Source organism: Hylobates moloch, unplaced genomic scaffold, assembly GCF_009828535.3.
Source record: "Hylobates moloch isolate HMO894 unplaced genomic scaffold, HMol_V3 SCAFFOLD_19, whole genome shotgun sequence".
Taxonomy (NCBI): Eukaryota; Metazoa; Chordata; class Mammalia; order Primates; family Hylobatidae; genus Hylobates; species Hylobates moloch.
The window spans coordinates 3,583,383-3,610,118 of NW_026652294.1; the positions used below are offsets into that span (position 1 = coordinate 3,583,383).

Sequence of the window (26,736 nt, forward strand, 5' to 3'; positions counted from 1 at the left end):
AGGATACGTTCTCAGAAATGCATCATCAGGCGATTTCGCTGACGTGAGAACATCATAGAGTGTGCTTAGACCAGCCTAGATGGTGCAGCCTACTGCACACCTAGGCCATTTGGTACAGCATATTGCCCCTTGGCTACCGACCTGTACAGTAAGGATTTGCATATCTAAACACAGAAAAGCTATGGGGAAAATATGATATTATAATCTTTTTTTTTTTTTTTTTTGAGACAGAGTCTCACTCTGTCACCCAGGCTGGAGTGCAGTGGCACAATCTTGGCTCACTGCAAGCTCCGCCTCCTGGGTTCACGCCATTCTCCTGCCTCAGCCTCCCACGTAGCTGGGGCTACAGGCGCCCACCACCACACCTGGCTAATTTTTTTTTTTGTATTTTTAGTAGAGATGGGGTTTCACCGTGTTAGCCAGGACGGTCTCGATCTCCTGACCGTGTGATCTGCCCACCTCGGCCTCCCAAAGTGCTGGGATTACAGGTGTGAGCCACCGCGCCTGGCCATATTTATACTTTTTTAATACCACTAGGCTCAACCCATATGATATTATTTGCAACAGCTTTCTTGAGATGTAATTCACATACCACACAAATCACCCATTTAAAATGTAAAATTGAGTGGTTTTTAGCATATTCATAGAGTTGCACATCACCACAATCAACTTTAGAACATTTTTATCACCCCCCCAAAGAAATCCACATCCTTTAGCTGTCAACCTCCAATCCCTCTATTTCTCTACGCCTAGGCAATTTATAATCTACTTTCTGTCTGTATAGATTTGTGTACTCCGGATGTTTCATAAAAATGCAATCATGCAACACGTGAGCTTGTGACTGGCTTTTTTCACTTAGCATCATGTTTTCTAGTTTCATCCGTTTTTAGCATGTTTCAGTACTTTTCTTTCTTTTCAAAACAGTTTTATTGAGATGTCACTCACATACCATACTGTTCATTCATTTAAAGTATATATAATTCAATTGCCTTAAGAATATGCACAGCTATGTAGCCATCACCACAATACATTTTAGAACATTGTTATCACCTCAAATTCCTTTTTATTGCCAAATAATATTCCACTGTACGGATATACCACATTGTATTTATCCACTGGTGGGCATTTTCACTCTTAGAATATTATAAATAATGTTGCTATGGATATTCGTGCACAAGTTCTTTTTTTTGTTTTTTTGTTTTTTTGAGACGGAGTCTCGCTCTGTCGCCCAGGCTGGAGTGCAGTGGCGTGATCTCGGCTCACTGCAAGCTCCACCTCCCGGGTTCACGCCATTCTCCTGCCTCAGCCTCTCCGAGTAGCTGGGACTACAGGTGCCCGCCACCACGCCCGGCTAATTTTTTTTTTGTATTTTTAATAGAGACGGGGTTTCACCGTGGTCTCAATCTTCTGACCTCGTGATCCGCCCGCCTCGGCCTCCCAAAGTGCTGGGATTACAAGCGTGAGCCACTGCGCCCGGCTCATGCACAAGTTCTTGTAGGGACATATGTTTTCATTTCTTTTAAGTATATACCTAGGAATGGAATTAATGGGTTATATGGTAATTCTATGATTAAGCTTTTGAGGAACTGTCAGATAAGCCATGTGATTGATTGATTGATTTTTAAAGACAGGGTCTTATTGTATTGCCCCAGCTGGTCTCCCAGCTCCTGAACTCAAGCAATCCTCCTACCTCAGCCTCTGAATGGCTGGGACCACAGGCACGTGCCACTGCACCCAGCTGCCATGTGATTTTTTTCTTCCCAATTTTCTCACTTAACATTAATCATGTGTATTTTCATGAATCGTTAAGTGTTCTTTGAGCATGTGGCTTTTAACATTTGCAGAGTTCCAAATTTTAGTTGGCCAATCCCGTTATTGGGGACACTTCCAGTTTTCATTATGATAAACAACATTTCCATGGGCATTTTTTTTTTTTTGAGACAGAGTTTTGCTCTTGTTGCCCAGGCTAGAGTGCAATGGTGAGAACTGCAACCTCTGCCTCCAGGATTCAAGTGATTCTCCTGCCTCAGCCTCCTGAGTAGCGGGGATTACAGGTGTGCGCCATCACGCCTGGCTAAATTTGTATTTTTAGTAGAGCTGGCGTTTCACCATGTTGGTCAGGCTGGTCTCGAACTCTGGACCTCAAGTGATCCACCCACCTCGGCCTCCAAAAGGGCTGGGATTACAGGTGTGAGCCACCGCGCCCGGCCCCATGAGCATCTTTAGGCATCAATCTTTTATGCATCTCTGGTTATTTCTCTAGAGCACATTAGTCAAATGATTGTATCAAAGGGCACAGGCAGTTTTGAGGCTCTCAGTGCATGATGATAAATTGCCTTCCAAAAAGGCTGTGCCCGTTTGTATTCTCAAAAGTAGAGTGTGCACCCCTCCTTATATTTTAATAGTTTCCTGAGGTCACCAGAACATGAACATGGGGAGGGCAGGGACTTGCTTGGGCATCTTGGATACCATGCCCAGCTCAATGTGCAGTACTTAGTAGGGGTTTGTGTGACAGGAATGAGTGAGAGCACATGAAGGCCCAGATGAGTGCAGGGTCCGTGGGGCACAGAGGAGGGTACAGGTGTGTAGGCACCATGAAGGCCAGCTCCATAGGACTTAGCACACAGCTGACGTGGGGACTCGGTGCAGACACAAGTGGTAACAAGGCCTCGTGAGTCAAGAGCTCCTCACCCTGGAGGTCAAAGCAGCTGACTGGAGATGAGGAAGCCACACTCCGAGGTCACTTAGGGACAGACGCTGGCAGGGCTGATCTGAAGACTGGCAGCAACTCCTTTTTATACTCCACTCTGCAAGCGCCAGTCTTTATACAGAGTTCTGGAAGAATTCCCTTCACTGAGCTAGCAAGGCCATCAAACTCTGCGTTCACCTGGATATCCTGAGGAGACATGCATTACAAGGATGAACTTTGTTACTATCTGAGAATTTGACCATTTTCCACTCACACACGCAAGGTCTCAGAGAAGCTCCTTCGGGCGGCTTCTCTCCTGTGGATGACAATCTCATACCCGCAAACTAGTAAGATCCAGTAGAGAAGGGGACAATGGGGGACGTTTAGAGGCCTGCTGTATTTATTTATGTAGAAATGGGATCGTACTCTGTCACCAGGCTGGAGTGCAGTGGCTCAATCATAGCTCGCTTCATCCCTGAGCTCCTGGACTCAAGCTATCTATCCTCTCGCTTAAGCCTCCAGAATAGCAGCGACTACAGGTGCCCACCACCACGCCCGGCTATGCTGTATTTCCAGATCTGGGGGCTGGTTACATAGACACCTATGCTGTTTGTGAAAATTCTCCAAGCTCTATGCTTAATCTTTGTGCATTTTTCAGCATAAATGTTGTTCCTCAATTAAAAACTAAAAACCAAGGGGCTGTGAAAAACAGAACCGGCACTGATTGAGTCCTTCTCTGCGCAAGGCCTTTCCCTTAGGTCTGTCATCTCAGCTTATGTTCATGATGGCCTTGTGGGGTAGGCGTTAGCCCCGTTTCACAAACACACAAGTCAGGGAAAGATTTTCCTTGAACTATAAGTCTTTAAAACTATTTCCCTCAAAGCTCAGAATAAAATCTGGGCTAGTCAGATTATACTAGTGATAACAGATAACAACAGTTAAGGAATAGAAAATAGAATATTCCATTCAGGCTAATTGTTTTTCTTTGGTTTTTTGTTTTTGTTTTGTTTTTTGTTTTTTGTTTTTTTGTTTTTTGGGATGGAGTCTCACTGTGTCACCCAGGCTGGAGTGGAGTGGCACAGTCTCGGCCCACCGCAACCTCCACTTTCTGGTTCAAGCGATTCTCCTGCCTCAGCCTCCCAAGTAGCTGAGGTTACAGGTGGACACCACCACATCCAGCTAATTTTTTTTCTTTCTTTTACAACACACAGTTTCACTCTTGTTGCTCAGGCTGGAGTACAATGGTGTGATCTCGGCTCACTGCAGCCTCTGCCTCTGGATTCTCCTGGAGGTGATTCTCCTGCCTCAGCCTCCCAAGTAGCTGGGATTACAGGTGCATACCACTATGCCTGGCTAATTTTTGTATTTTTAGTAGAGACAGAGTCTCACCATGTTGACCAGGCTGATCTTGGACTCCTGACCTCAGGTGATCTGCCTGCCTCAGCCTCCCAAAGTTCTGGGATTACAGGCGTGAGCCACCAACTCCAGCCAAATTTTCGTATTATTAGTAAAGACAGGTTTTGCGATGTTGGCCAGGGTGGTCTCAAACTCCTGACCTCAGGTGATCCACCTGCCTTGGCATCCTGAGGTCCTGGGATTATAGGCGTGAACCATCATGCCCATCCCAGGCTAGTTATTGATTGATTGTTTATGATTCTTTGACTCAGAATCTTGTCCAGGATCACACATTGAAAGACACAGGATTTGGTCCCAAGCCTGAACTGATTCCAAAGCCCATGGCATTCCCACAAGACTAGGGGCTTCTGATAATGACCATACATTGTGACAAGTAAGTGTATATTTGAGCAGTATAATGCCATATGAAATTCTATTTCTTTTAGAATGACAGATCCAGTGCTGACAGGAATTCTCAGAGCAGCAGGCACATGGTTAAGGCAAGAACAGGCCGTTAGAAGGAAACAGTAAGGACGTTTGACATCAGTTGTCCCAAACCTGAAGAATTGAAACTACACACACACATTTCTAGAAAGGCTTTGACTCAAGTCTGGGTTGAAAAAAATCAGGGTTAGAATCAGCACTGATTTGTAACTCAATTTTTTTGTTTCCTTCCCTTTTTTTTCAAGACAGAGTCTGGCCCTGTTCCCCAGGCTGGAGTGCAGTGGCACAATCATAGCTCACTGAAGCCACAAACTCCTGGGATCAGGTGATCCTCCTGCTTCAGTCTTCTGAGCACCCGAAACTACGCGTATGTGCCACATGCCTGGCTAATTTTTTAAAAAGCTTTTTGTAGAGATGGGGATCTTGCTGTGTTGCCCAGGATGGTCTTGAACTCTAGGCTTCAAGGGATCCTCCCACCTCAGCCTCCCAACGTGCTGAGATTATAGGTGTGAGCCACCTCACCTAGCACTTTTTCTACATTAAAAAATCAAAATTCGCCAGGCGCAATGGATCATGCCTGTAATCCCAGCACTTGGAGGGCTGAGGTGGGTGGATCACCTGAGGTCAGGAGTTCGAGACCAGCCTGGCCAACCTGGTGAAACCCCATCTCTACTAAAAAAAAATACCAAAAAAAAAAAAAAATCAGCCGGGCGTGGTGGCACACACCTGTAATCCTGGCTACTCAGGAGGCTGAGGCAGAAGAATTGCCTGAACCTGGGAGCCGGAAGTTGCAGAGAGCCGAGATAGCACCACTGCACTCCAGCCTGGGTGACAGAGTGAGACTCTGTCTCAAAAAAAAAAAAAAATCAAAATTCACCCAAGACATGAGACCATGGCACAGGATCACTTGAGGTCAGAAGTTTGAAACCAGCCTGGGCAACATAGCAAGCCCCTATCTCTAAAAAATGTAGCCAGGTATGGTGACCTGTACCTGTACTTCCAGCTACTTGGGGAGCTTAGACAGGAGGACCACTTGAGCTAAGGAATTTGAGACTGCAGTGAGCTACGATCACACCACTGCACTGCAACTGGGTGATAGAGTGAGACCCTGACTCAAAAAAAAGTGGCAAAGTTGAATGAAAAGGGATCCTAATCTCTCTCACAGCCACTCAAGTGGACCTTCCAGCACCACAGTCCACCTGCAGACAGTCAGGGGAGGGACAGAGGACAGGCTTGCAGGTGCTGCGCCTGCAGATCTAAACCTCAGTGGATAGGGAGCATCGTGCCCAGACCTCCACTTATCCTCTCTCAGCCAATAAAGAACCTAGGCAGGGGCCCCAGGCAAGATCTCGTGGAACCACCAGTCCAGAGGGGGCAGAGCCGAGTGGTCCCGTGCCTGCACTCAAGTCCCATTGCAACACTGCTTCTGCCACGCCGTGTATCTGCGCAGGGCTCTTGATTTCTCTAACCCTCACTTTCTTCTTCTAAAATTATGATACCTCACAGGGCTGCTGGGAGGATCAGAAACGAGGTTTATAAAATGCTCTTACTGAGAAATCCAGTAGTTCCAGGGCAGAGGCTGGATTGTCCTGGACAGACTTGAGGAGACCAAAGCAGCCTTCACTTCGGATGGGATTCCTGGACACCTGAGAAACACGCACACAAAGCTGTGAGAAGCCAGGTCCGGGAAGGCCAGAGAGCAACGTGAAGGGGAAGGAGGGGCTCCTCATCTCTGAGGACACAGCCACTATGGCCATACTGTCTCAGCTCAGAAGGTGTCTCCATCAGACAGACAGAATGCTCCGGTGAGGCTGCTGGGCTAGGGAAGAGAGGAAGGGAGAGGCCTCTGACTGATATAGACACACAAGACACACCCTTGCCTTTAAGAACTTGCCTGCTGGGGAGAGGGGAGAGAAAGGAAGCATCAGGAAATGTGGTGTGATCAGCGCAGTGAGTGAGTGTGTGCCAGCTCCCCTGGGAGGGAAAGGCTGGGAGAGGAGGTGTATCTGGGCAGGGCTCAGCTGAGCTTCCCAGGTGAGGTGGCCGGAGCTGGACACTTCAGCAAGAACAGCAGAGGAACAAAGGCAGGGGTGAAAAATAGTACCGCGTGTGTGTGTGTGTGTGTGTGTACTCCAAGCTTGGGGTGAGAGCACTGAACTTGGAAGAGAGGGACTGGCAGAGCCCAGATACCCCATGACATGCTATGTTACTTTTTTTTTTGAGACAGAGTCTTGCTCTGTCACCCAGACTGGAGTGCAGTGGTGAGATCTCAGCTCACTGCAACCTTCACCTCCTGGGTTCAAAGGATCCTCCTGCCTCAGCCTCCAGAGTAGCTGGGATTATAGGTGTGCATCACCACGTCTGGCTCATTTTTTTGTTTTCAGTAGAGACAGGGTTTCACCATGTTGGTCAGTCTGGGCTCAAACTCCTGACCTCAAGCAATCTGCCTGCCTCAGCCTCCCGAAGTGCTGGGATTATTGGCGTGAGCCACCACACCTAGGTCCGCACGACATGATGCACTCGAAGCTTGGGTTTATCCAGAGGGGATAAAACTCCAACAGTTTTAAAGCAGGGCATGTTTCTGGTCCTGGGTAGCAGCTAGGAAGAAAGAACTGCAGCCAGGAATCCCGCAAGTTCACAGAAGCTAAGAGGGGAAGTCAGAAGAGGGAGGAGTCAGCAGGGTGAGCCCCTGCAGAAGGTGGGAAGGAGGGTGTGGAAAAGGGAGGGGCAGACAGGCTCTGGGTCCCAGCTGGTGACTTGGGAAGAAGGAAGAAGGAGCGCCCCACCAGGAGATGGCCCTTAGAGGGGGGTATGCGTTCAGGTTGGACTCTCACATTCCCACGTGACTTTGGGACATTTAGAGGACTGTCTATGAAGTGACTCGAAACGCGGGTCTATGCTTCAGAGAGGTCCAGGTTCCTGTGAGGCAGGGAGCAGGGGAGGAGATCTACGGGAGAAGCCCAGGGAAGGCTAGGGTGGGGAGCTGAGGGCCGACAGAGCTGGGTGTCCGTACCCAGCTGGCAATAATCTCCCCCAGCACGTACCTGCTGTGGGCACAGTGGTCCCCTGGGGACCTGCTCCCCGCTTGCCTCCCTCCTGTGTCTGTCTTCTGCTCTCTGTCCTGCTCAGCACTCCCTCCCCACCTGCAAACCCAGGGGAAGGAACCCCAGCTGGGAACACCAGGCTTCAGGTTGGCCTGAGCAGTGGCCAACAGAACACCTGGGTGGGACCTGGGTCCCAGCAAGGCAAGAGGAAAGGCAGGGGAGAAGATGAGGGAGACACAAGGGGGGCCCAGCCACCTTCAGCAGAGCAGCACCCCAGCCCACAGAGGAGGAAGGGCAGCAAGAAGATGGGGGAGAGAGGCTGGGAGGGATGAAGGGGAGAAGAGGAGGGCCAGGCCCCAGATGCAGGGTGAGTGGCAAGGGAGCGAGCCAGTCTGTGTGCACCTGCCTGCTGCCCCTGGGTGGGGGCTGCTGGGGAGGGATCTGTGTGGACTGTTAGAGGGCAGGTCTATGCTGGGGTCTCAGTCATCAGGCTAGCACTCACTACGAGAATCCTCAGCGTCTGGTTGACCCGGAGGCCCAGGCCCAGGCTCAGGGCTCCCATTGCAGAGATGCGGTTGTTGCTGCAACAAAGACAACAGGCACATGCATTGTGCAACCTGCCAAGCAGCGGGGCAGAGCCCACTTCCCCAGGGTGCCCACTGGAGCTGCCATTGCAGCCACCAGGTTGGGTCTCTCGTTCCAGCCCTCCACTCACACCCCAGGAACCCTGGACAGGTCAACAGGTAAAAGGTGGAGATGACACCGTTCAGAGGAATCACGCAGCAAACACGCCTAAAGCGTCCCTGTCCTGGTGGACACCAGCTGCCGCTCTTCTGAGCTCTGCAAGTGCTCCCACGTATTCTGCCCCAGCTGACACCTCATGCCTAGCACCACAACAACGCCTGTTCCAGAAATCACCTAGCTTATGTTCAAGGCCTCTCCTCCTCCTGCTGTTCCCAAACTCCAGGCCTCAGCACCGACCGCCCTGGACCACTTTGTCTCCGGAGCCAGTCCCACTTCTCTTTGACTTCTCAAACCCCAGCTCTGGCTGCACCTCCATTTTCAGCCTCTGTGGCTACCTCTAGTCTTAGCTCCTCCCATGGGGAGGAAAGGTGGGCAGGATTGAGTGGGGCCTTCTTGCCCACAGGGAGCTGTCCCTGGGGAGGGTCTCAGTCACAGCAGCCCATGACCTCCCTGTCCTCTGGCCCATCACCTCCCCGGCATCCGCCTCTTTTCTTCCCTCTGGGCTTGTGCCTCCTGGCTAGGCTGGGACACTGCCTGGCCTGGAGGAGCCCCTCACACAGGGCATGCTCCAGTAGCCACGTGCTGAGCAAAACAGGCACCGGGGCCCACTTGTCAGGGTCCTGCCTTGCCCCACCCAGACTAGGCTCGTTTTACTCGCTCTGTTACTCAGGCTGCAATGCAGCCTGAACTCCTGAATCCTAGGCTCAAGCAATCTTCCTGCCTCAGTCTCCCACGTACCAGGAATGATGGGTGTATGCCACCGGAAATGGACAATTTTTAGATTTTGCATAGAGATGGAGTCATGCTGTGTTGCCTAGCCTGATCTCAAAATCCTGTCCTTAATGTACCCTCCCGCCTCAGCCTTCCGAGGTGCTAGGATTACAGGTGTGAGCCACAGAACCTGGCCTTGGCTCATCTTCTGCAAGGGAGGAAAGCTTGCATGGAGCACGGGCCATGCACCAGGCTCTGCCGGAGATGCTTTATACACCGTGTGCAATTCACAGCCATCCGCCTGTGCTGTAGGAATCACAGGTCTCTATGTAACAATGAGGAACTCTCCATGACTGTAATTCCAGCACTTTGGGGGGCTGAGGCGGGAAGACTGCTTCAGCCCAAGAGTTCAAGGCCAGCGATGCTGTTTTAAATAAATTAATAAAATTATAAACTCCAGTGATAAGGATGACAGAGCTGCTCTAGGATTGTGGCCCAAGCCCCATCACGGGAATCCCCATCACGGGTAGACTGCGTGGTTCAGCAGCAAGATCACGGAGCCCAGGATTCCTGGGGTGTCCCCCCGGGGATCCTCACCTCATGTTGAGTTCCTCCAACACGTTGTTGGCCTTCAGAGCCTCACCCACCGCAGAGGCTCCAGGATCCCCAAAGCCATTGTATGAGATGTCTAGAACTTTAAGGAAGATGTTTGCCTAGAATACCAAAGAGTGAAGTCGTGGGACCCCATCTGACAGTGGAGCAAGCCAGGGTGCCACAGCCTCAGAGACCAGGAGCCCTGAGGTGCAAAGATAAGGGATAAAGGGCAGAAGGGGAGAGGCTCTAAGGAAGGGTCAGGAAAGTGCCATGCAGACCCCCTGGTGGCTGCAGTTTGGATGATGGTGGTCAACAGAGCCCAGTGGCCCACAGCGCAACAGGAAAGGACCGATGTAGACATGAATGGCCCTCAGAGAGACTGGGAGGGGCGTGTGCAGAGCAGCAGCAGGCCCCAGAAACACTGATCAGACTCCACACCCACTTAATGGCTCTGGAGGGCAGGGATCCCAAGATCCAGTGAACAGATGTTGGATGAAACCTGCCCAGGGTACTGTGATGGGGAGAAGGGTAGGTGATCTGGCAAGACAGAGTGTGACATGCCATCTTGTGGGGCAGGACCCTAAGGTCAGCCCCTGTATCAGGGCAAGACAGCAGCTGCCATGGCCTGAGGACCCCACAGGGTATCTGGCACTGGGGACATTGCAGACACCTTGTACCACCCTAGCACCAGCTTGAGCCACCCATTCCCCAGCCCTGTGAACCACAACATGGAAGGGAACAGGTGGGTGTTTGAGAGGCTGCGCTGGCATCCAAGGGTGCAAGGTGTCATCTCAGGAAACCACCTGCATATGCCCAACAGTGAGCGTGTGTCACCGAACTGCACGGATGTCCCTTCCCAGCTGGGTGTCTATGGTGTCTGGGGAAGGTGCAAGACATTCAACAGTGACCCTTCAGGAAACGATGTGACGGTGAGCACAGCGTATTGTGGTCACTAAGTGAAGCCAAGAAAATTAAAATCACCTAAAGAAACGGTCTTTAAGCTGCGCTTAAAAGATCCAAGGTTCATTTCCGAGGAGCTGCAGAGACAGGGAGGTGGCCCCTGGGAGACAGGCCCCAGCAGACAGGCTGCAGGGCCGACTAGGTGGGGGCTTCATACCTCCAGTCCCCTGACAAATGCCACAGCTCCTGGGCCCCGGAGGTGATTCCAGCTCACGTTAAGCTCGGTGAGTCCTGTGTTTTCTGCCAGGGCTGCTCCCAGTGTCTCCCCTTCAGAAACACCAAGAGAGACCTTCTGACTCACTCTCTTCACTCCTTCAAAAGATCACACTGATGCCCACTGCGTGCCGAGCCTCTGCTGGGCAGGAGGGTCACAGACATGAAACTAACGTGGGCCTGCCGTGCCCTTAAGGAACTCACATTTCATGGGGGAGATATAAATGCAAATGTATGGGATGTGAGCTATTCATTTAGACTGCAAAGGGGGAGGCGTGAGAATGGAGTGGTGGCCAACCTGTCTTGGGGACAGTCAGGAAAGAGGACAGAGGAGATAACTCAGGACTGACGAATTCGCCAGGGGCGTGCGCATGCACAGTGGGGAGGAGACACAGGAAACTGCAAATGGCAGAGGCACCTGTGGAAATGCACGCAGGCTTGGAGCTGGGGCTGGGGAGGGGGAAGCCAGTGAGGTGAGGAAGGAGTAATGGGCACTTGAGAGATGCTGAGGGGCCTTGAGTGCCAAGCCAAGGGGCTTAGGCAGCACATACAAGTGGCAAGGAGTCAGGGAGGGCCTTAGGAAGTGATGAGGCTGGATTAGCATTTCAGCAAGTGGCAGGTGTCCAGGATAGACTGGGCTGGGTGGGGACAGAGGCGAGAGGCTGGGAGACCAGATGGAAGGCTGGTGCCATAGGCCAGCAAGAGGCTGGCACAGCTGTGGTAGACAGGAGATGGGGGTGGTAGAGAAAGGAAGGTGAAAGCTAGGCAGTGGTGTGAGCCTGTGGTCCCAGCGACTCAGGAGGCTGAGGCAGAAGGATCTCTTGAGGCCAGGAGTTCAAGACCAGCCTGGGCAAAATAGCGAGACGTAGAGATGAAGGTGGAGCAACATGGCCGAACAGAACCCTCCAGCAGTCATCCCACAACCCTCACAGGAACACCAGAGTGAACATTTATTTATACACACAAGAAAGCGCCTGCAGAAGAGCCAGAAACCAGCTGCACATCACAGTACCTGCTTTTAACATCATAATGGGGAAACAGGCACTAAAGAGGAAAGAAAGTATTTTTTGTTGTTGTTAAGACATGGTCTCACTCTGTTGCCCAACCCGGAGTGCAGTGGGACAATCACGGCTCACTGCAGCCTTGATATCTTGGGCTCAAGCGATTCTCCCACCTCAGCCTCCTGACTACAGGCACATGCCACCACTTGGGGCTAATTTTTTTTTTTTTTTTTTTTTTTTGAGACGGAGTCTCGCTCTGTTGCCTGGGGCTAATTTTTTTAATCATTTGTTGTCACCACTGGGGCTCCCTACGTTGCCCAGTTTGGTTTCTAACTCCTGGCCTCAAGTACTCTTCGCCCCTCAGCCTCCGGAAGTGGTGTTGGCATTACAGATAGCCACAGTGCCCTGCCAAGCCTCACTTTTTTTTTTTTTTTAGACCGAGTCTCCCTCTTTCGCCCAGGCCAGACTGCAGTGGCACTATCTCGGCTCACTGCAAGCTCCGCCTCCCGGGTTCACACCATTCTCCTGCCTCAGCCTCCCGAATAGCTGGGACTACAGGCGCCCGCCACCACGCCCGGCTAATTTTTTGTATTTTTAGTAGAGACGGGGTTTCACTGTGTTAGCCAGGATGGTCTCCATCTCCTGACCTCGTGATCCGCCCGCCTCAGCCTCCCAAAGTGCTGGGATTACAGGCGTAAGCCACCGCGCCCAGCTGCCTCACTTAATTTCACTGACTTCTTGCAATAATTTTCTTAGAAGGCAAACTGGTTCTCTGGCAGTTACATGCCAGGGGCAATTCTCACAGGCCAAGGCTGATGTCACCCCACTTGCTCTAAGCGGCTTGAGACAGAGGAGTGCTTCTGAAAAGCAATTCTTGGCCGGGCGCGGTGACTCACACCTCTAATCACAGCACTTTGGGAGGCCGAGGCGGGCGGATCACGAGATCAGGGGTTCGAGACCAGCCTGACCAAAACGGTGAAACCCCATCTCTATTAAAAATGCAAAAATTAGGCCGGGCGCGGTGGCTCACGCCTGTAATCCCAGCACTTTGGGAGGCCGAGGCGGGCGGATCACGAGGTCAGGAGATCGAGACCATCCTGCCTAACACGGTGAAACCCTGTCTCTACTAAAAATACAAAAAATTAGCCGGGCGAAGTGGCAGGCGCCTGTAGTCCCAGCTACGCGGGAGGCTGAGGCAGGAGAATGGCGTGAACCCCGGGGGTCGGAGCCTGCAGTGAGCCGAGATCGCGCCACTGCACTCCAGCCTGGGTGAAAGAGCGAGACTCCGTCTCAAAAAAAAAAAAAAAAAAATGCAAAAATTAGCCAGGCGTAGTCACGCGCACCTGTAATCCCAGCTACTCAGGAGGCAGAGGCAGGAGAATTGCTTGAACCTGGGAGGCGGAGGCTGCAGTGAGCAGAGATCACACCATTGCACTCCAGCCTGGGCAACAGAGTGAGACTCCGTCTCAAAAAAAGGGGACAATTCTCCTGGGACAACCATTAAAATACAGATTCACTAGCATTCCCCTAAGAGCTTGGTTCAGCAGGTCCAGGGTCAGCATCTGCATGCCTAACCCAGGGTCCCAAGTGATCCTTACTATTATTAGACCATTTGAGGAGGGGCAGGTAGAAGTGCAAATTCCTGGCAAAGCAGATAGCTCCTGAATATGCTCAGGGGCATGAGAGTGATGAGATCAAGGAATCCCAATCACATCTGCTACCTCACTTGGAACAAAATCTGCACTCTTTTTGCCACAGCCTACAGCCCTGCAGCCCCCTCTGTCCTCTCCACCCCACAGCCTGGCCACGCTTCCCTGGCTCCCTAGCCTAGTCACACTGCTGTCCGCCAGTCTGGGAAACAGGCCCGCATGCTCACTGTTCCTCTGCTTGAAATGCTCTCCCTCTGATCTTGCCATGGCTGACTCCTTCCCACTCTGCACATTTCAGCTTAAATGTCACCTCACAGAGGCCTCCCCAGCCACCTCTTTAAAGCAGGGGGTCCCCATTCTTCTCTAGAAGCATAAACTTTCTTTTGCAGTGCCAATAATTACTGAGAATGATGTTGTTAACATTGTTCCTTGAGGTCAGGAACTTGGTTTTGTTCAAGGTGGATTCCTGGTGGCTAAGTCAGTGCCCAGCACATACAGCAGTGGGCAATGAGATATTTGTGGAAGGAATTAAGAGTTCCGTGTGGCTGGACTGGAAGAGGAGTGGGGCAAGGTGGGGTGTGGGGAGCAGGAGCCAGAGCACATGCTCCCTGGCGATGTGCAGTGCGGTCCTGCCAACCCCCACCCACCCCTGCCCCAGGAAGCTGAGCTTTCACGGCCATGGCGCCCTGGGCAGGCGTTACCTGCTTGGTCATTCAGCTGGTTATAGCTCAGGTCCAGGGACTTCAGGTCTGTGTGCGCCAGCAGGAGTTCGGCAAGGTACTGGGCCGCCTGCTCCTCCAGGCCATTCCTTGACAGCTGCATCTTCTGCATGGCCCGGTTCACAGTGAGGGCGGCACAGAGGGCCTGGACTCCTGCCACTCCCAGCTGGTTCTCCGACAGGTCCACATCTGGGGGACAGAACCACTCCTCGGCCAGTGGGATGCAAAGCCAGGAACCCCTTCCTCCCTCTTCTGCCATCCCCCAAACCTCCAGGTCTGAGGCTGAGGAAGGGGCCCTTATAGGTGAACTGTCCCGGGGTTGCATGGTGGCTCTGGCTCCCAATGTCTGGGTCCCCTCTGCCCCTGACCTCCCCCTCCCTGTGTGCCCACCAGCTTCTGTGTCAAGCTGTTAAAACCGCCTACCTCCTGGAACTGTAGAGACTGCTGTGGTGGGGGGCAGCCACCCCATCGATGATTGTGTCTGGCAGTGATATCACCACACACTTCAGAAGCCCTCACAGCCCCATTGCCAGGATTGGCAATAATAGCCCAGGTAGCCATGCGTGGAGCACTTACATGGGTCACACACTCTTTGGATCACTTCAAGAGTGCATTTCACTTCATGCTTACCACAGCCCCAAGCCCATAAGGTCTTGTGGGGGCCATTTAACAGATCAGAAACTGAAGCTCAGAGAGGTTAAGCTGCTTGCCCAGGTATCCAGCTCCCCAGTGGCAGAACTGGCATTTGGATCCGGCCCCATCAAACTCCCACATTGCCTACCTGCTTCTTACAATGCCCAACCCCCACCTCTCTGTGTGGAAGGACTCTCCCATCCTGCGTTCAGGTACTGGGAGTCTCCCATGTGCTAGGTGAAGAGGGGGATGCTGGCCAGCAAGGGAGAGGAGTGATGGTGTGGGGTGGGTGAGGAAGGACTTGTATCCAGCATTGGCTGCACAGCAGAGGGTCTAACTCCACCCCACATGCCCCCTCCTGTGATGAGGCCCCTCTTCTATCCACCAGCAACACCAGCAGGCCCCAGGTGACACAGCCCAGCTTTCAGGGGTGGAGGCACATCCCTGAGGAAAGGGAGGACTCACGCCTACCCACCTGCCCCAGACCCAGCACCTACCATGGATGCTGCTGCTTTTTCTCAGGGCACCTGCCAGGGCCTCTGCACCCGCCCCACAGAGCCCATTGTCTCGAAGGTCCAGCCGCTTGACGTATGGATTGGAGCTCAACGAGGAAGCCAGAGCCCGGGCGCCCTGGGACAGACAGAGCAAACACACTGGCCACTATCCTGGCTCATGCTCCAGGGCTCAGCCCACTCCACGTCCTCCAGCTGGAAAGCCCTCCCCTTCCCACCTGTTTTAAGTGACACCTGCTTCTCCTTTTAGGCTCAGTGAAGGTCTCCCCCATCCCCCAGCTCTCCCTGACCCCACAGCGGGTTAGGAGCCTGCAGGATCCACAACGCTTCACACCACCTGTCACAGCCTCAATCCCGTCTGTCTCCCAGATGTGGAGGGTAGGGCATGACTGACACAGGCAGAAGCTGGGGAGTGTAGGCGACAGACTCAGGGGCACTCCCATGGCTGCTGTCTCCCGAGGCCTCTTCCTGTAAGCCTGGACCCAGTGTCTCTCCAGTGGTACCTGGGGCCCCAGGCCACGGTGCCGGAGATTCAGCTCTTGGGCGCTCCCTTGGCGCAGAAAGCAGGAGACGGGCACAACGCTATGGGCCCGGCAAGACCTCAGGTACAGTGCATCCCTGACCAGTTCTCTAAGCCCATGGGTGCCTGGTAGGAGACAGGGGGACGAATGTGGACCCCTGCACAGCTACAGCCACCTGTGTCCTCCCCTGCCCTGTGTCACTGCCTGGCCTATGTTTTGCCTCTAGAAGCACTGCTTCCTGTGCTTCTTGGGACCACTGTTCCCATATGACAGATGAGGACATCAAGGCTCAGGCAACGCAAATCTTTTCCTTAAAGTCATACAGTTATGAAAAGAAAGTTGGACAACCTGGGCAACATAGCCAGACAAATTTTCTTTTTTTTCTTTTTCGAGACAGAGTCTTGCTCTGTCACCCAGGCTGGAATGCAGTGGCACCATCTCGGCTCACTGCAACCTCTGCCTCCCAGGTTCAAGCAATTCTCCCACCTCAGCCTCCCGAGTAGCTGGGATTACAGGCACCCATCACCACACTGGGCTAATTTTTTGTATTTTCAGTAGAGACGGGGTTTCACCATGTTGGCCAGGCTGGTCTCGAACTCCTGACCTCAGGTGATCCGCCTGCCTGGGCCTCCCAAAGTGCTGTGATTACAGGCGTGAGCCACCCCACCCAGCCAAAACACTTTTATATTAGACAGACATGGTGGTCCCCTGTAGTCCCAGCTACTTAGGAGGCTGAGGCAGAAGGCTCACTACAGTGCAGAGTTCAAGGCTGCAGTGAGCTATTATCCTGCCACTGCACTGAAGCCTGGGTGACAGAGCAAGACCCTGGCTCTAATAAATAAATAATTTATTTATATATTTATTTATTAATAAATATGAGCCCAAGCAACCCAATGTTGTTGTTTGTGGCTGGCCTGCGCTGAGCATCCCACAGCTAGTGGTGGTAGCTGATCCTGCCAGAGTCAGGCCTCTGCCTGTCTGATGCCAAATTGCATGCTGTGTCTTTTAACCTGCATTGCAGACCACAAATGTTTTGTAAACATTTTGCGGGAGAAAAAACCGAAATCGTTCTAAATTCTATACATCCATTAGCTTAGTTTTTCCTGTGGATTGGGAAAACCCGGCTCTGATTCTATTTCAGGGCACAGGAAAACCCGCCTGATTTCAGGGTGGGACAGCTCTTGGTGCACTGTCTGGCGGGATTTTGCATTTTTACCTGATGCTTCTAGGAGCAACGAAGGGAGGGCAGGTGGCTGGAGGCGCCCCGCAGACGGGTACGTTCCCTGCTGGACAGGGGTCTCCTGCCCCCTTAGCCCCAGCCAGTGTCCCCCAACCCCTGCGGGACAAGACCCCCAAAGAGGAGGAGTCGGGCCTGCCCCCTCCCCCGAGCACCTTCCGTCTCCAGGTCGGAGTCCCAATTGGCCTCGGGACTCTGCTCGGCCTCGGGGACCCCTGAAAGACTTCCACAGGCCACCGTCGCCTCTTCCTCCTGCTTTTCATCCTCCCCAGACCTCTCGCAGGAACCCCTCATGGTTACGACCCTCTCGCAGTCTCAGACACTGAGTGGGAGACAGCTTGGCCCCGCACCCAGAGCAAGGCCCGGGATTGTGGGCGGAGTCTGCGGCTGCGCTGACCAACCGAATGTGCCGTCCAGCGACAGGCACCCGCCACAGCCAATAGCGACGCGCTCTCCCGCGGCGGTCGCCCCGGCAACCCGGTGTTGTCGGTTGCCGTAGAAACTGTGGCTGGCTTGTACTGAGGCTCCTCGCCCGGGCTGATAAACTGCATGCGCCACAGACCATGCACCGGATTGGGCGCCTTGCGGCGTTTATCCCCATGCCTCCCCTAGGCGGTTCCAGCCTTGCCCCCCTTTCATGGAATGGGAAACATGTCTGACTCCAGAGCTTGTGTTTTCTTCACTGAACTTGGGAACAGCTTTTCAGGAGGGCCTGGGGAACCTCGCAGAGCCAGGTCACCCTCTCACTCTGGCTCTCAGTTCTCTTGCATGCGCTGGCCTTTGCATAAGCTGTTCGCTCCCCTGGGAACCTCCATCCCCATCGCTGTCTGCTTGTTGAACTTCAGAATCTGCAAGCGTCAGCTCAGAAGTCACTTATTCCTGAAGCTTTACTCAGAGCCCCCCCGGGGCTGTTGCTGCCCTCAGGCCGTCTTCTCACAGCACTGATAACAGCTGTCCTTCCCCATCCTCTCACCACGCCCACCCCACCGGAGGAAGTGAGGCCAGAGGGCAGGGACAGGGCTGTTGTCTTCTGTGTGCCACCAGGGCCCAGCAAAGGGAATGTAGGGAGGGTGGGAGGTGCAGGGCAGCTGGGGTTAGGGGTTGAGGGCTGGGTGTTGGAGGCTGGATCCTGCTTTAGTGGAAGTGTCCCTTTAACAGCGGCTGGCCTGGCCTGGCTCGGGCCCTGCTTTGCCTCCTGTTCAGCTGTGGCTGCAGCTGCCATGCTGACTCATGTGCCCGCAGCTAGCAGGAGCTGGCAGCATGGGCTCCCCAGGGGCTACAACAGGCTGGGGGCTTCTGGATTATAAGACGGAGAAGTATGTGATGACCAGGAACGGGCGGGTGGGCGCCCTGCAGAGGCTGCTGCAGCTTGGGATCGTGGTCTATGTGGTAGGGTAAGAGAGAAGAGCTTTTGGCCAGGCTGGAGGGGCAAGGGAAGAGATGGGGGATGGGGCTTGGTCCTGCTGGGTTGAAGTTGAGGGTTGGGCTGTTTAGGGGCTGGAGAGGAAGGGGGCATAATGGGACGGGGTGGGAGGTAGGCAATACAAGACAGGAGAGCAAGAACAAGCTTTGTGTTTGTCCTGTGTGTCCAGCTGCCTCCTTCCCAGTCCCTCCCCATGGCCCCACGCAGGGGGCACTAGACATCGTCCTTAACATCTGTGAGAGCTGGAGCACTAGGCCCCCAGAGGGACCACCAGCTGTATCTCCGGTCAGGGGAGTCTATAAGCTGGGAGCTGGGTGTACTGAGGCTGGGGGTGGGTGCTGGCTGGTGAAAGTGATTGTCTGAGGGCACTGGCTCTCTGATGCATGGCTGGAGCTTCTGTCTCGTTCAGGGGGTCTGGAGTGGGAAGTGGGGCCAGAGAGGATGCTGGACTGGGAGCCTGTAGGGTGTGGGGAGAGAACTGAGCATGTAGGGCCCAGCTCCGCCCCTGTCACTACACGCTGGGGACACACCACACTGCCCATCTTCTCCTTCCCAGGTGGGCTCTCCTCACCAAAAAAGGCTACCAGGAGAGGGACCTGGACCCCCAGATTTCCATCACCACCAAACTCAAAGGGATTTCCGTGACTCAGATCAAGGAGCTTGGAAACCGGCTGTGGGATGTGGCCGACTTCGTGAAGCCGCCTCAGGTGGGGGCCCTGGTGTTGCTGATGGGAGCTCCTTTCCCTGCTGACAGCTTGAACACCCGCCATGCAGCCAGTGTGTGCGAGAGAGAAGCATGTGATGCCAAAGGCTGCTGCGGGTTCTCAGGAAGGGCTTCACAGAGGAGTGGCACCTGGACAGGACTTTCAGGGATGTGTGGGAGGTTTCTGGTAGAAAAAGGGACAGGTTGAGAAACCACGCCAGAGAAACTGCATTTCCGAAGGCTGCCAACAGAAAAGAAGGGAGTGTTTGAGACTAATGGCTTGAGCTTGAGAGTGGTGTGGGAGGGGTGTGGGGGGGCCAGGGCCTGGAACTTCCTGTAACCCTGCTCCCTGACCTGGGGCACCTCGGTCAGATGCTCCTCCTCCACCCTTCTCAGCTGCATTTTCCTCTTCCCTCCACCCAGCTTATCCACAGCCTTAACTTCCACCCACCTCTGCTCTTCTGATACCCAGGGTGTATGTAGCCCCAGTGATCACCTGCCCAGAGCACAGCTGTCTTCCAGGTGCACACTCACATGTCCAAAGATCAATTATTTCCCTCTCCTGGCACGGCCTCTGTGACGTCCACTAGTCACGATGGCTGTGACATCCACTAGTGCCTCAGCCAGACCCATGACTCAGCCTCAACCCCTTCCTGTCCCTTCCAACATTTTTCACTGCTGCCCATGCCATGCCTGCATGAGACTATGGCCTCCTAGAGGGCCCTCAGATGCCCCTCTCGCCTCCTCCCTACTGCTTGGTGCACACCACGCAGCAGCCAAGCTGAACTTTCACACCAGGCATCGTGAGCCCCTGCAGCCCCTGCTTCTACCCTTAGGAGGCCCCCCACCAATGATGGTGGCCACCCATCCCTCCTAATCCCAATGGCTACCACTCTCAGCACCCTCTGCACAGCCCTCACCTTCCCTTCCTGGGCATGCATTCCCCAAATTCAGTGTTCTCACGGTCAGCCTCCCCTTCCAACGTCCTTGGCCACCCTTTGACCACAAGCAGAGCTTTCTGTCTTCTCACCTGTGCCCTGCCATGCCGGTGCTGCTGTGTGTGGGATGGGAGACTCACCTCTTCTCCATCCTGGGCAGGTGCCGGGCCCAGCTCTCTCCTGGATCTTCAGTACTAGAAGCAGCAGGCTGTTGGAATATTCTGGTTGACGCCAGGCATGGTAGCTGCAGCCTATAGTCCCAGCTACTTGGGAGGCTGAGGCAGGAAGATCTCTTGAGCCCAGGAGTTAAAGGATGCAGTAAGAGTTGATGACACCACTGCACTCCAGCCTGGATGAGTAAAGTGAAACTCTGTGCGCCTGTAATCCCAGCTACTCAGGAGGCTGAGGCAGGAGAATCCCTTGAACCCAGGAGGCGGAGGTTGCAGTGAACCGAGATCATGCCACTGCACTCCAGCCTGGGTGACAGTGAGACTCTGTCTCAAAAAAAATAATAAAGAAGAAAGAAAATAAAAGATATTTTGGTTGAACAAATGAGAAAGAAACTTGTCTCAAGAGATGGACATGGGCACGAGGCTTCCTGGTCTCACAAATGGCCAGAACCACTGCCAGCCTCCCATCTCTGCTTCAATCTGCCTTACGGGGGGACAGGGTTAATGACTTGATGGGGCCAACATCCCTTCCTTCATAAACCAGGCTGCCGGCTTCTGGCCTTTCCAGTCAACGCAAGCCCAGCCAGGCCAACCTTGAGACTTGCCTCCTAGGGAGAGAACATGTTCTTCTTGGTGACCAGCTTCCTTGTGACGCCAGCCCAAGTGCAGGGCAGATGCCCAGAGGTGAGTTTGCCCAGGATCCTCCCAGCGGGCCCCTCGTTCCTCTGCCAGCCCCGGGTGGCCACCCGTGGCTGAAGGCTCAGCATATGCTCAGTGTGCCCCAGGCACTGGGCTACATCTTTGTGTGAATCATTTCGTTCAGTCTTCACATATCCCCTGCCTGGCAGGAAGTCCTGTGATCCCCATTTCAGAGGAGAAGACTGAGGCTCAGTGAGGTTGAATCACTTAAGGCCTCCCAGCCTGTGGGTGACAGAAAGCTGAGCTCTGGGCAGCAGCAGTTCCAGTGAGGTCCAGGCCCCTCCCATCCTGGTCCTGCCTCTGGGTTCTCTCCAGGTTGTTAGTGTGACACCAGGAGCTGGGCACATGCTCAGGGAGGCTCCAATAGCAAGAGCCAAGCAGTGGCATGATCATGGCTCTCTGCAGCCTCAAACTCCCGAGTGAGCCTCCTACGTCACTCTCCAGAATAGCTGGGACAACAAGCATGGGCCACCACACCCAGAGAATTGTATTATGTTATGTAGATAGGGGGTCTCACTATGTTGCCCAGGCTGCTCCCAAACTCCTGGGCTCAATCGATCCTCCTCCCTCAGCCTCCCAAAGTGCTGGGATTACAGGTATGAGCCACCATGGCCAGCCCAGGACATGTTTCTTGAGAGACACAGATATCTTTTGTTCCTGTGTAGTAAGAAACCAAAGTTAGATAAGCTTATACTTATGTTCAGTAATCAATGTTTCTGTATTATATCTTATTTGGAAGTGATCTAGATATTCAACAAATAACCATCTTTTAATTTAACTTAGTTTGACTTTAAGGGTTTAGGTTACCAAAAAGATTTTGGAATTTTTTTTTTTTTTGAGACAGAGTATGCTTTTGTCACCCAGGCTGGAGTGCAGTGGTGCAATCTCGGCTCACAGCAGCCTTTGCCTCCTGGGTTCAAGCTATTCTCCCGCCTCAGCCTCCTCAGTAACTAGGATCACAGGCGCCTGCCACCACGCCTGGCTAATTTTTGTATTTTTAGTAGAGTCGGGGTTTCACCATGTTGGCCAGGCTGTTCTCAAACTCCTGACCTCAGGTGATCCATCCTCCTCGACCTCCCAAAGTGTTGGGATTACAGGCGTGAGCCACCATGCCCGGCCAGAAATTATTATTCTTCTTATTGTTATTATTATTAGACAATAATAGTTGGAGTTGGCTGGAGTGCAGTAGCACAATCATGGCTCACTGCAGCCTCAAACTCCTGGAAATTATTTTTAAGTATATATATATATATATATATATATATATTTTTTTTTTTTTTTTTTTTTTTGAGATGGAGTCTGGCTCTGTCGCCCAGGCTGGAGTGCAGTGGCACAACCTCGGCTCACTGCAAGCTCCGCCTCCCGGGTTCATGCCATTCTCCTGCCTCAGCCTCTCCTAGTAGCTGGGACTACAGGCGCCCGCCACTGAGCCTGGCTAATTTTTTGTACTTTTAGTAGATTCGGGGTTTCACCGTGGTCTCGATCTCCTGACCTCGTGATCCGCCCGCCTCGGCCTCCCAAAGTGCTGGGATTACAAGCGTGAGCCACCGCGCCCGGCCAAGTAGACATATTTTATAAAATATAATCATTATTTAAAGTAGACATATTTTTAAAGTAGACATATTTTATAAAATATAATCATTATTTAAAGTAGACATATTTTATAAAATATAATCATTATTTAAATAGCATGTCTAGCAATGAGTCAGTCAAAAATAAAAATTAAAACAATAAAAAATTATTTATAGCTGGGCACAGTGGCTCCGGCCTGTAATCCCAGCACTTTGGGAGGCCAGGACAGGAGGATTGCTTGAGGCCCAGAATTTGAGACCAGCCTGGGCAACATCGCAAGACTCCACTCTACAAGAAAATTTTTCTAAAAGTTTGCCAGGCATCACCCCAGCTACTCAGGATACTGAGGCAAGAGGAGTTCAAGGCTGCAGTGAGCTACAGTCCCACTACTATACTTTAGCCTGGGCAATGGAGCAACACCTAGTCTCAAAAAATAATAATAATAACTTATTTACAAATTTTTTCCCACTTGCATTTATATAAGTTTAGTTTATTTAATAATTATATTTGAATTGTGAAAACTTCATGAAACGTTAGACAAAGCTAGTTATTATCTTAAGTTTTATTTTGCTGGCAATTTTTATGACATATATATTAGGCAAATATCAAACATTATTGAAGTAAAGCACCTAAATGTTAAACATTCAACACGTTTTTTTAATCTCAGACGAGCATACTAGGGGTTGTTCTAGTTAATTCCTCAGACGCTTTTTTTTTTTTTTTTTTTTTTGAGTGGAGCCTGGCTCTGTTGCACAGGCTGGAGTGCAATGGTGTGATCTTGGCTCACTGCAACCTCTGCCTCCCAAGTGGTTCCAGTAATGCTCTCCTGCCTCAGCCTCCCAAGTAGCTGGGATTACAGGTGCATGCCACCACACCTGGCTAATTTTTTTATATATATTTTTAGTACAGACAGGGTTTCACCATGTTGGCCAGGCTGGTTTAGAACTCCCAACCTCAAGTGATCCGCCCACCTTGACCTCCCAAAGTGTTAGGATTACAGGTGTGAGCCACTGCACCCAGCCCAATTCCTCAGATACTTAAGTTTTTTTGTTTTTGTTTTTGTTTTTGTTTTGAGACGGAGTCTGGCTCTGTCGCCCAGGCTGGAGTGCAATGGCGTGATCTCAGCTCACTGCAACCTCAGCCTCCCGGGTTCAAGAGATTCTCCTTTCTCAGCCTTCAGAGTAGCTGAGACTACAAGCGTGCACCACCACGCCTGGCTAATTTTTGTATGTTAGTAGAGATGGGGTTTCAACATTTTGGCCAGGATGGTTTCGATCTCTTGATCTCGTGATCCACCCACCTTGGCCTCCCAAAGTGCTGGGATTACAAGCATTAGCCACCGTGCCTGGCCTATATTTCTTTGTGTCTTCTTTTTAATTTGACCTTTCTCTAGTTACCAATACGACAGTTGCTTAGGATGAAAGCACCCTTTTTTGTGTGTGGGTGGGGGCGGTTTAGAGATGGGGTCTCACTGTGTTGCCCAGGCTGGAATGCAGTAGTGGCAAGATCATAGCTCACTGTGGCTCAACCTCCTGGGCTCAAGCGATCTTCCCACCTCAGTCTCCCACAATGTTCAGATTACAGGTGTGAGCCACCACACCTGGCTAATAGCTCTCTTTAATAAAAATACTTTTAGGCTGGGCACAGTGGCTCACGCCTGTAATCCCAGCACTTTGGGAGGCCAAGGCAGGCAGATCACGAGGTCAGGAGTTTGATACCAACCTGGCCAACATGGTGAAACCCCGTCTCTACTAAAAATACAAAAAATTAACCAGGCATGGTGGCAGATGCCTGTAATACCAGCTATTCAGGAGGCTGAGGCAGCAGAATCACTTGAATCTGGGAAACAGAGGTTGCAGTGAGCCGAGACTGCACCACTGCACTCCAGCTCGGGCAACAGAGCGAGACCCTGTCTCAAAAAAAAAAAAAAAAAAAGCTTTTCGATTCAAAAGTCCAAATCTTCAATGTTATAACTACTTTAGTTGTGACTCAAAACCAATAAGTCTTTGGCCGGGCGCGGTGGCTCACGCTTGTAATCCCAGCACTTTGGGAGGCCGAGGCGGGCGGATCACGAGGTCAGGAGATCGAGACCACGGTGAAACCCTGTCTCTACTAAAAATACAAAAAAATTAGCCGGGCGTGGCGGCGGGCGCCTGTAGTCCCAGCTACTCGGAGAGGCTGAGGCAGGAGAATGGCGTGAACCCGGGAGGCGGAGCTTGCAGTGAGCCGAGATTGCGCCACTGCACTCCAGCCTGGGCAACAGAGCAAGACTCCATCTCAAAAAAAAAAAAAAAAAAAAAAAACCAATAAGCCTTTTTATGGCTTAAAATCAGTATGCCTTTTCTGGCTTAACTGGAGAAACAGAAGCGCATCCCAAACAAGCTGGAAAAGATGCAATCCCCCTCAAGATCCAAAGTCTTTCTCAAGATAGCCTAAGCAAGCAAATATCCTAATTGTTATCAAGGCAATGAAAGCTGAGACAAGTAGGACAAACTCCTCTGAGAGCTGGAACCGTTGGACAGAAACACTGTGTTTCTGATTCCTGGGCAGCTGGCTAGCAGCCTAACAAGGACTTGTCCCCCCAACCCCCCGCAGCTGGCAGAAACCAAAGAGAATATTTTCATTGGTCACAGAGCCATGTTCTCAAGACATAAAACAAGATATGATAAACCACACAACAGAAACATGGAAAACAAGCCTTATTTCTGGGAGGCTGTGGGTCAATAGCCACTATGTATGCAGAGCCAAATATCAAATTCAGAAGTGTGAAAAAGTGTGAAATCAAATAATTCTTTTTTTTTTTTTTTGTGAGGCAAGGTCTCCCTCTGTCACCCAGGCTGGAGTGCGGTGCTGCAATCATGGCTCACTACAGCCTCAAACTCCCAGGATCAAGCAATCCTCCTGCCTCAGCCTCCTGAGTAGCTGGGACTACAGGTGCCCGCCACCATGCTGGGCTAATTTTTGTATATTTAGTAGAGATGCGTTTTGCTGTGTTGGCCAGGCTGGTCTCAAACTCCTTTCTTAAGTTATCCAGCGACCTCAGCCTCCCAAAGTGCTGGGATTACAGGTGTGAGCCACCACCAAGCTGTTGGAACTTTACATTATTATGAGCCTCAGGAGGAATGTGGCCATGTGGCATGCAGTTGCAACTTCTGCTTTTTCCTGTAAATGGTTAGAAATGACTGAGCAGCATCAGAGATAAGATGCCCTCAGAGCTTGACTTCTTCTCACGGAATGTTGAAACAATTTTCCTTAGAACGTAGCAAGCTGTACTAATGGAATCTAACATACTGGATTTGCACAGAAGATGTTGCAATCCTGCTGACACTTTTTCTGCCTCTATGAGTGAAACTTTAGCTTCTCCACTTTGGAGCAATGACCCCAACCCTTTGGAAGCTGTTTCCTGGGTGTCCATCCTCAAGCTTTGCACTAGAATAAAAATCACATTTCCTTTCTTATTTTTCTTTTTTTTTTGGAGACTAGGTCTGTGTCACCCAGACTGGAATGCAGTGATGCAATTATAGCTCACTGCAGCCTCAAACTCCTGGGCTCAAGTGATCCTTTTTTTTTTTTTTTTTTTTGAGACGGAGTTCACTCTTGTTGCCCAGGCTGGAGTGCAATGGCACTATCTTGGCTCACCGCAACCTCCGCCTCCCAGGTTCAAGCGCTTCTCCTGCCTCAGCCTCCCAAGTAGCTGGGATTACAGGCATGTACCACCATGCCTGGCTAATTTTGTATTTTTAGTAGAGACGGGGTTTCTCCATATTGGTCAGGCTGGTCTTGAACTCCCGACCTCAGGTGATCCGCCCACCTCGGCCTCCCAAAGTGCTGGGATTACAGGCGTGAGCCACCGCGCCCGGCCTCAAGTGATCCTTCCACCTTGGCCTCCAAAAGTGCTGGGATTACAAGCATAAGCCAACGTGACTAGCTGATATTTTCTGAATCTCATTATTTAAGGTTGACACAAGAGTCATAACTCAAAGAATCAATTCTTACCATGCTTTTCTCCTGCCAGTTTGAATTTAGAAAGGGACAAGGAAAAATTTGACTCTCTTTCAACCAGGCACTACAGACAGAGATCCAGAAGAGTTCACTTTGTGCTGGGCGCAGTGGATCACGCCTGTAATCCTAGGACTTTGGGAGGCCGAGGCGGGCGGATCATGAG

General features: G+C 51.8%; 3 protein-coding genes across 8 annotated transcripts in view; 1 reads left to right on the forward strand and 2 right to left on the reverse strand.

The window, feature by feature from the left end:
- Positions 1-697: 697 nt before the first annotated feature.
- LRRC74B (leucine rich repeat containing 74B) lies at positions 698-17,485 on the reverse strand. Of its 5 annotated transcripts, none has more exons than XM_058431385.1 (10): positions 17,222-17,485; positions 15,812-15,954; positions 15,294-15,426; positions 14,146-14,352; positions 10,739-10,848; positions 9,625-9,740; positions 8,075-8,153; positions 6,079-6,174; positions 2,692-2,896; positions 698-1,531 (listed from the first exon to the last, which is right to left on the reverse strand). In XM_058431385.1, exons 1-9 carry the CDS (start codon positions 17,358-17,360, stop codon positions 2,741-2,743), a joined length of 1,179 nt encoding a protein of 392 aa, XP_058287368.1. In that variant the 5' UTR covers positions 17,361-17,485; the 3' UTR covers positions 698-1,531; positions 2,692-2,740. The 5 variants fall into 5 exon arrangements, 2 of the variants coding, with proteins under 2 accessions (XP_058287368.1, XP_031994431.1); XR_009211078.1 differs by lacking the exons at positions 698-1,531; positions 2,692-2,896 and adding exons at positions 7,025-7,172; positions 7,573-7,671 and having other exon boundaries at positions 6,095-6,174; XR_009211080.1 differs by lacking the exons at positions 698-1,531; positions 2,692-2,896 and adding exons at positions 6,819-7,172; positions 7,573-7,671 and having other exon boundaries at positions 6,107-6,174.
- Positions 17,486-17,682: 197 nt separating this feature from the next.
- Positions 17,683-26,724, forward strand: LOC116459197 (P2X purinoceptor 6-like). The gene is made up of 4 exons (XM_058431982.1): positions 17,683-17,800; positions 19,046-19,196; positions 20,913-20,984; positions 26,635-26,724. Exons 1-4 carry the CDS (start codon positions 17,709-17,711, stop codon positions 26,695-26,697), a joined length of 378 nt encoding a protein of 125 aa, XP_058287965.1. The 5' UTR covers positions 17,683-17,708; the 3' UTR covers positions 26,698-26,724.
- The window catches only part of P2RX6 (purinergic receptor P2X 6), a 34,865-nt gene continuing 29,144 nt past the window's right edge, over positions 21,016-26,736 (reverse strand). For both annotated transcript variants that reach the window (XM_058431979.1, XM_058431977.1), the window contains one exon: positions 21,016-21,656. The gene's annotated coding sequence lies outside the window, so the exon portion shown is untranslated. The remainder of the gene's footprint in view (positions 21,657-26,736) is intronic.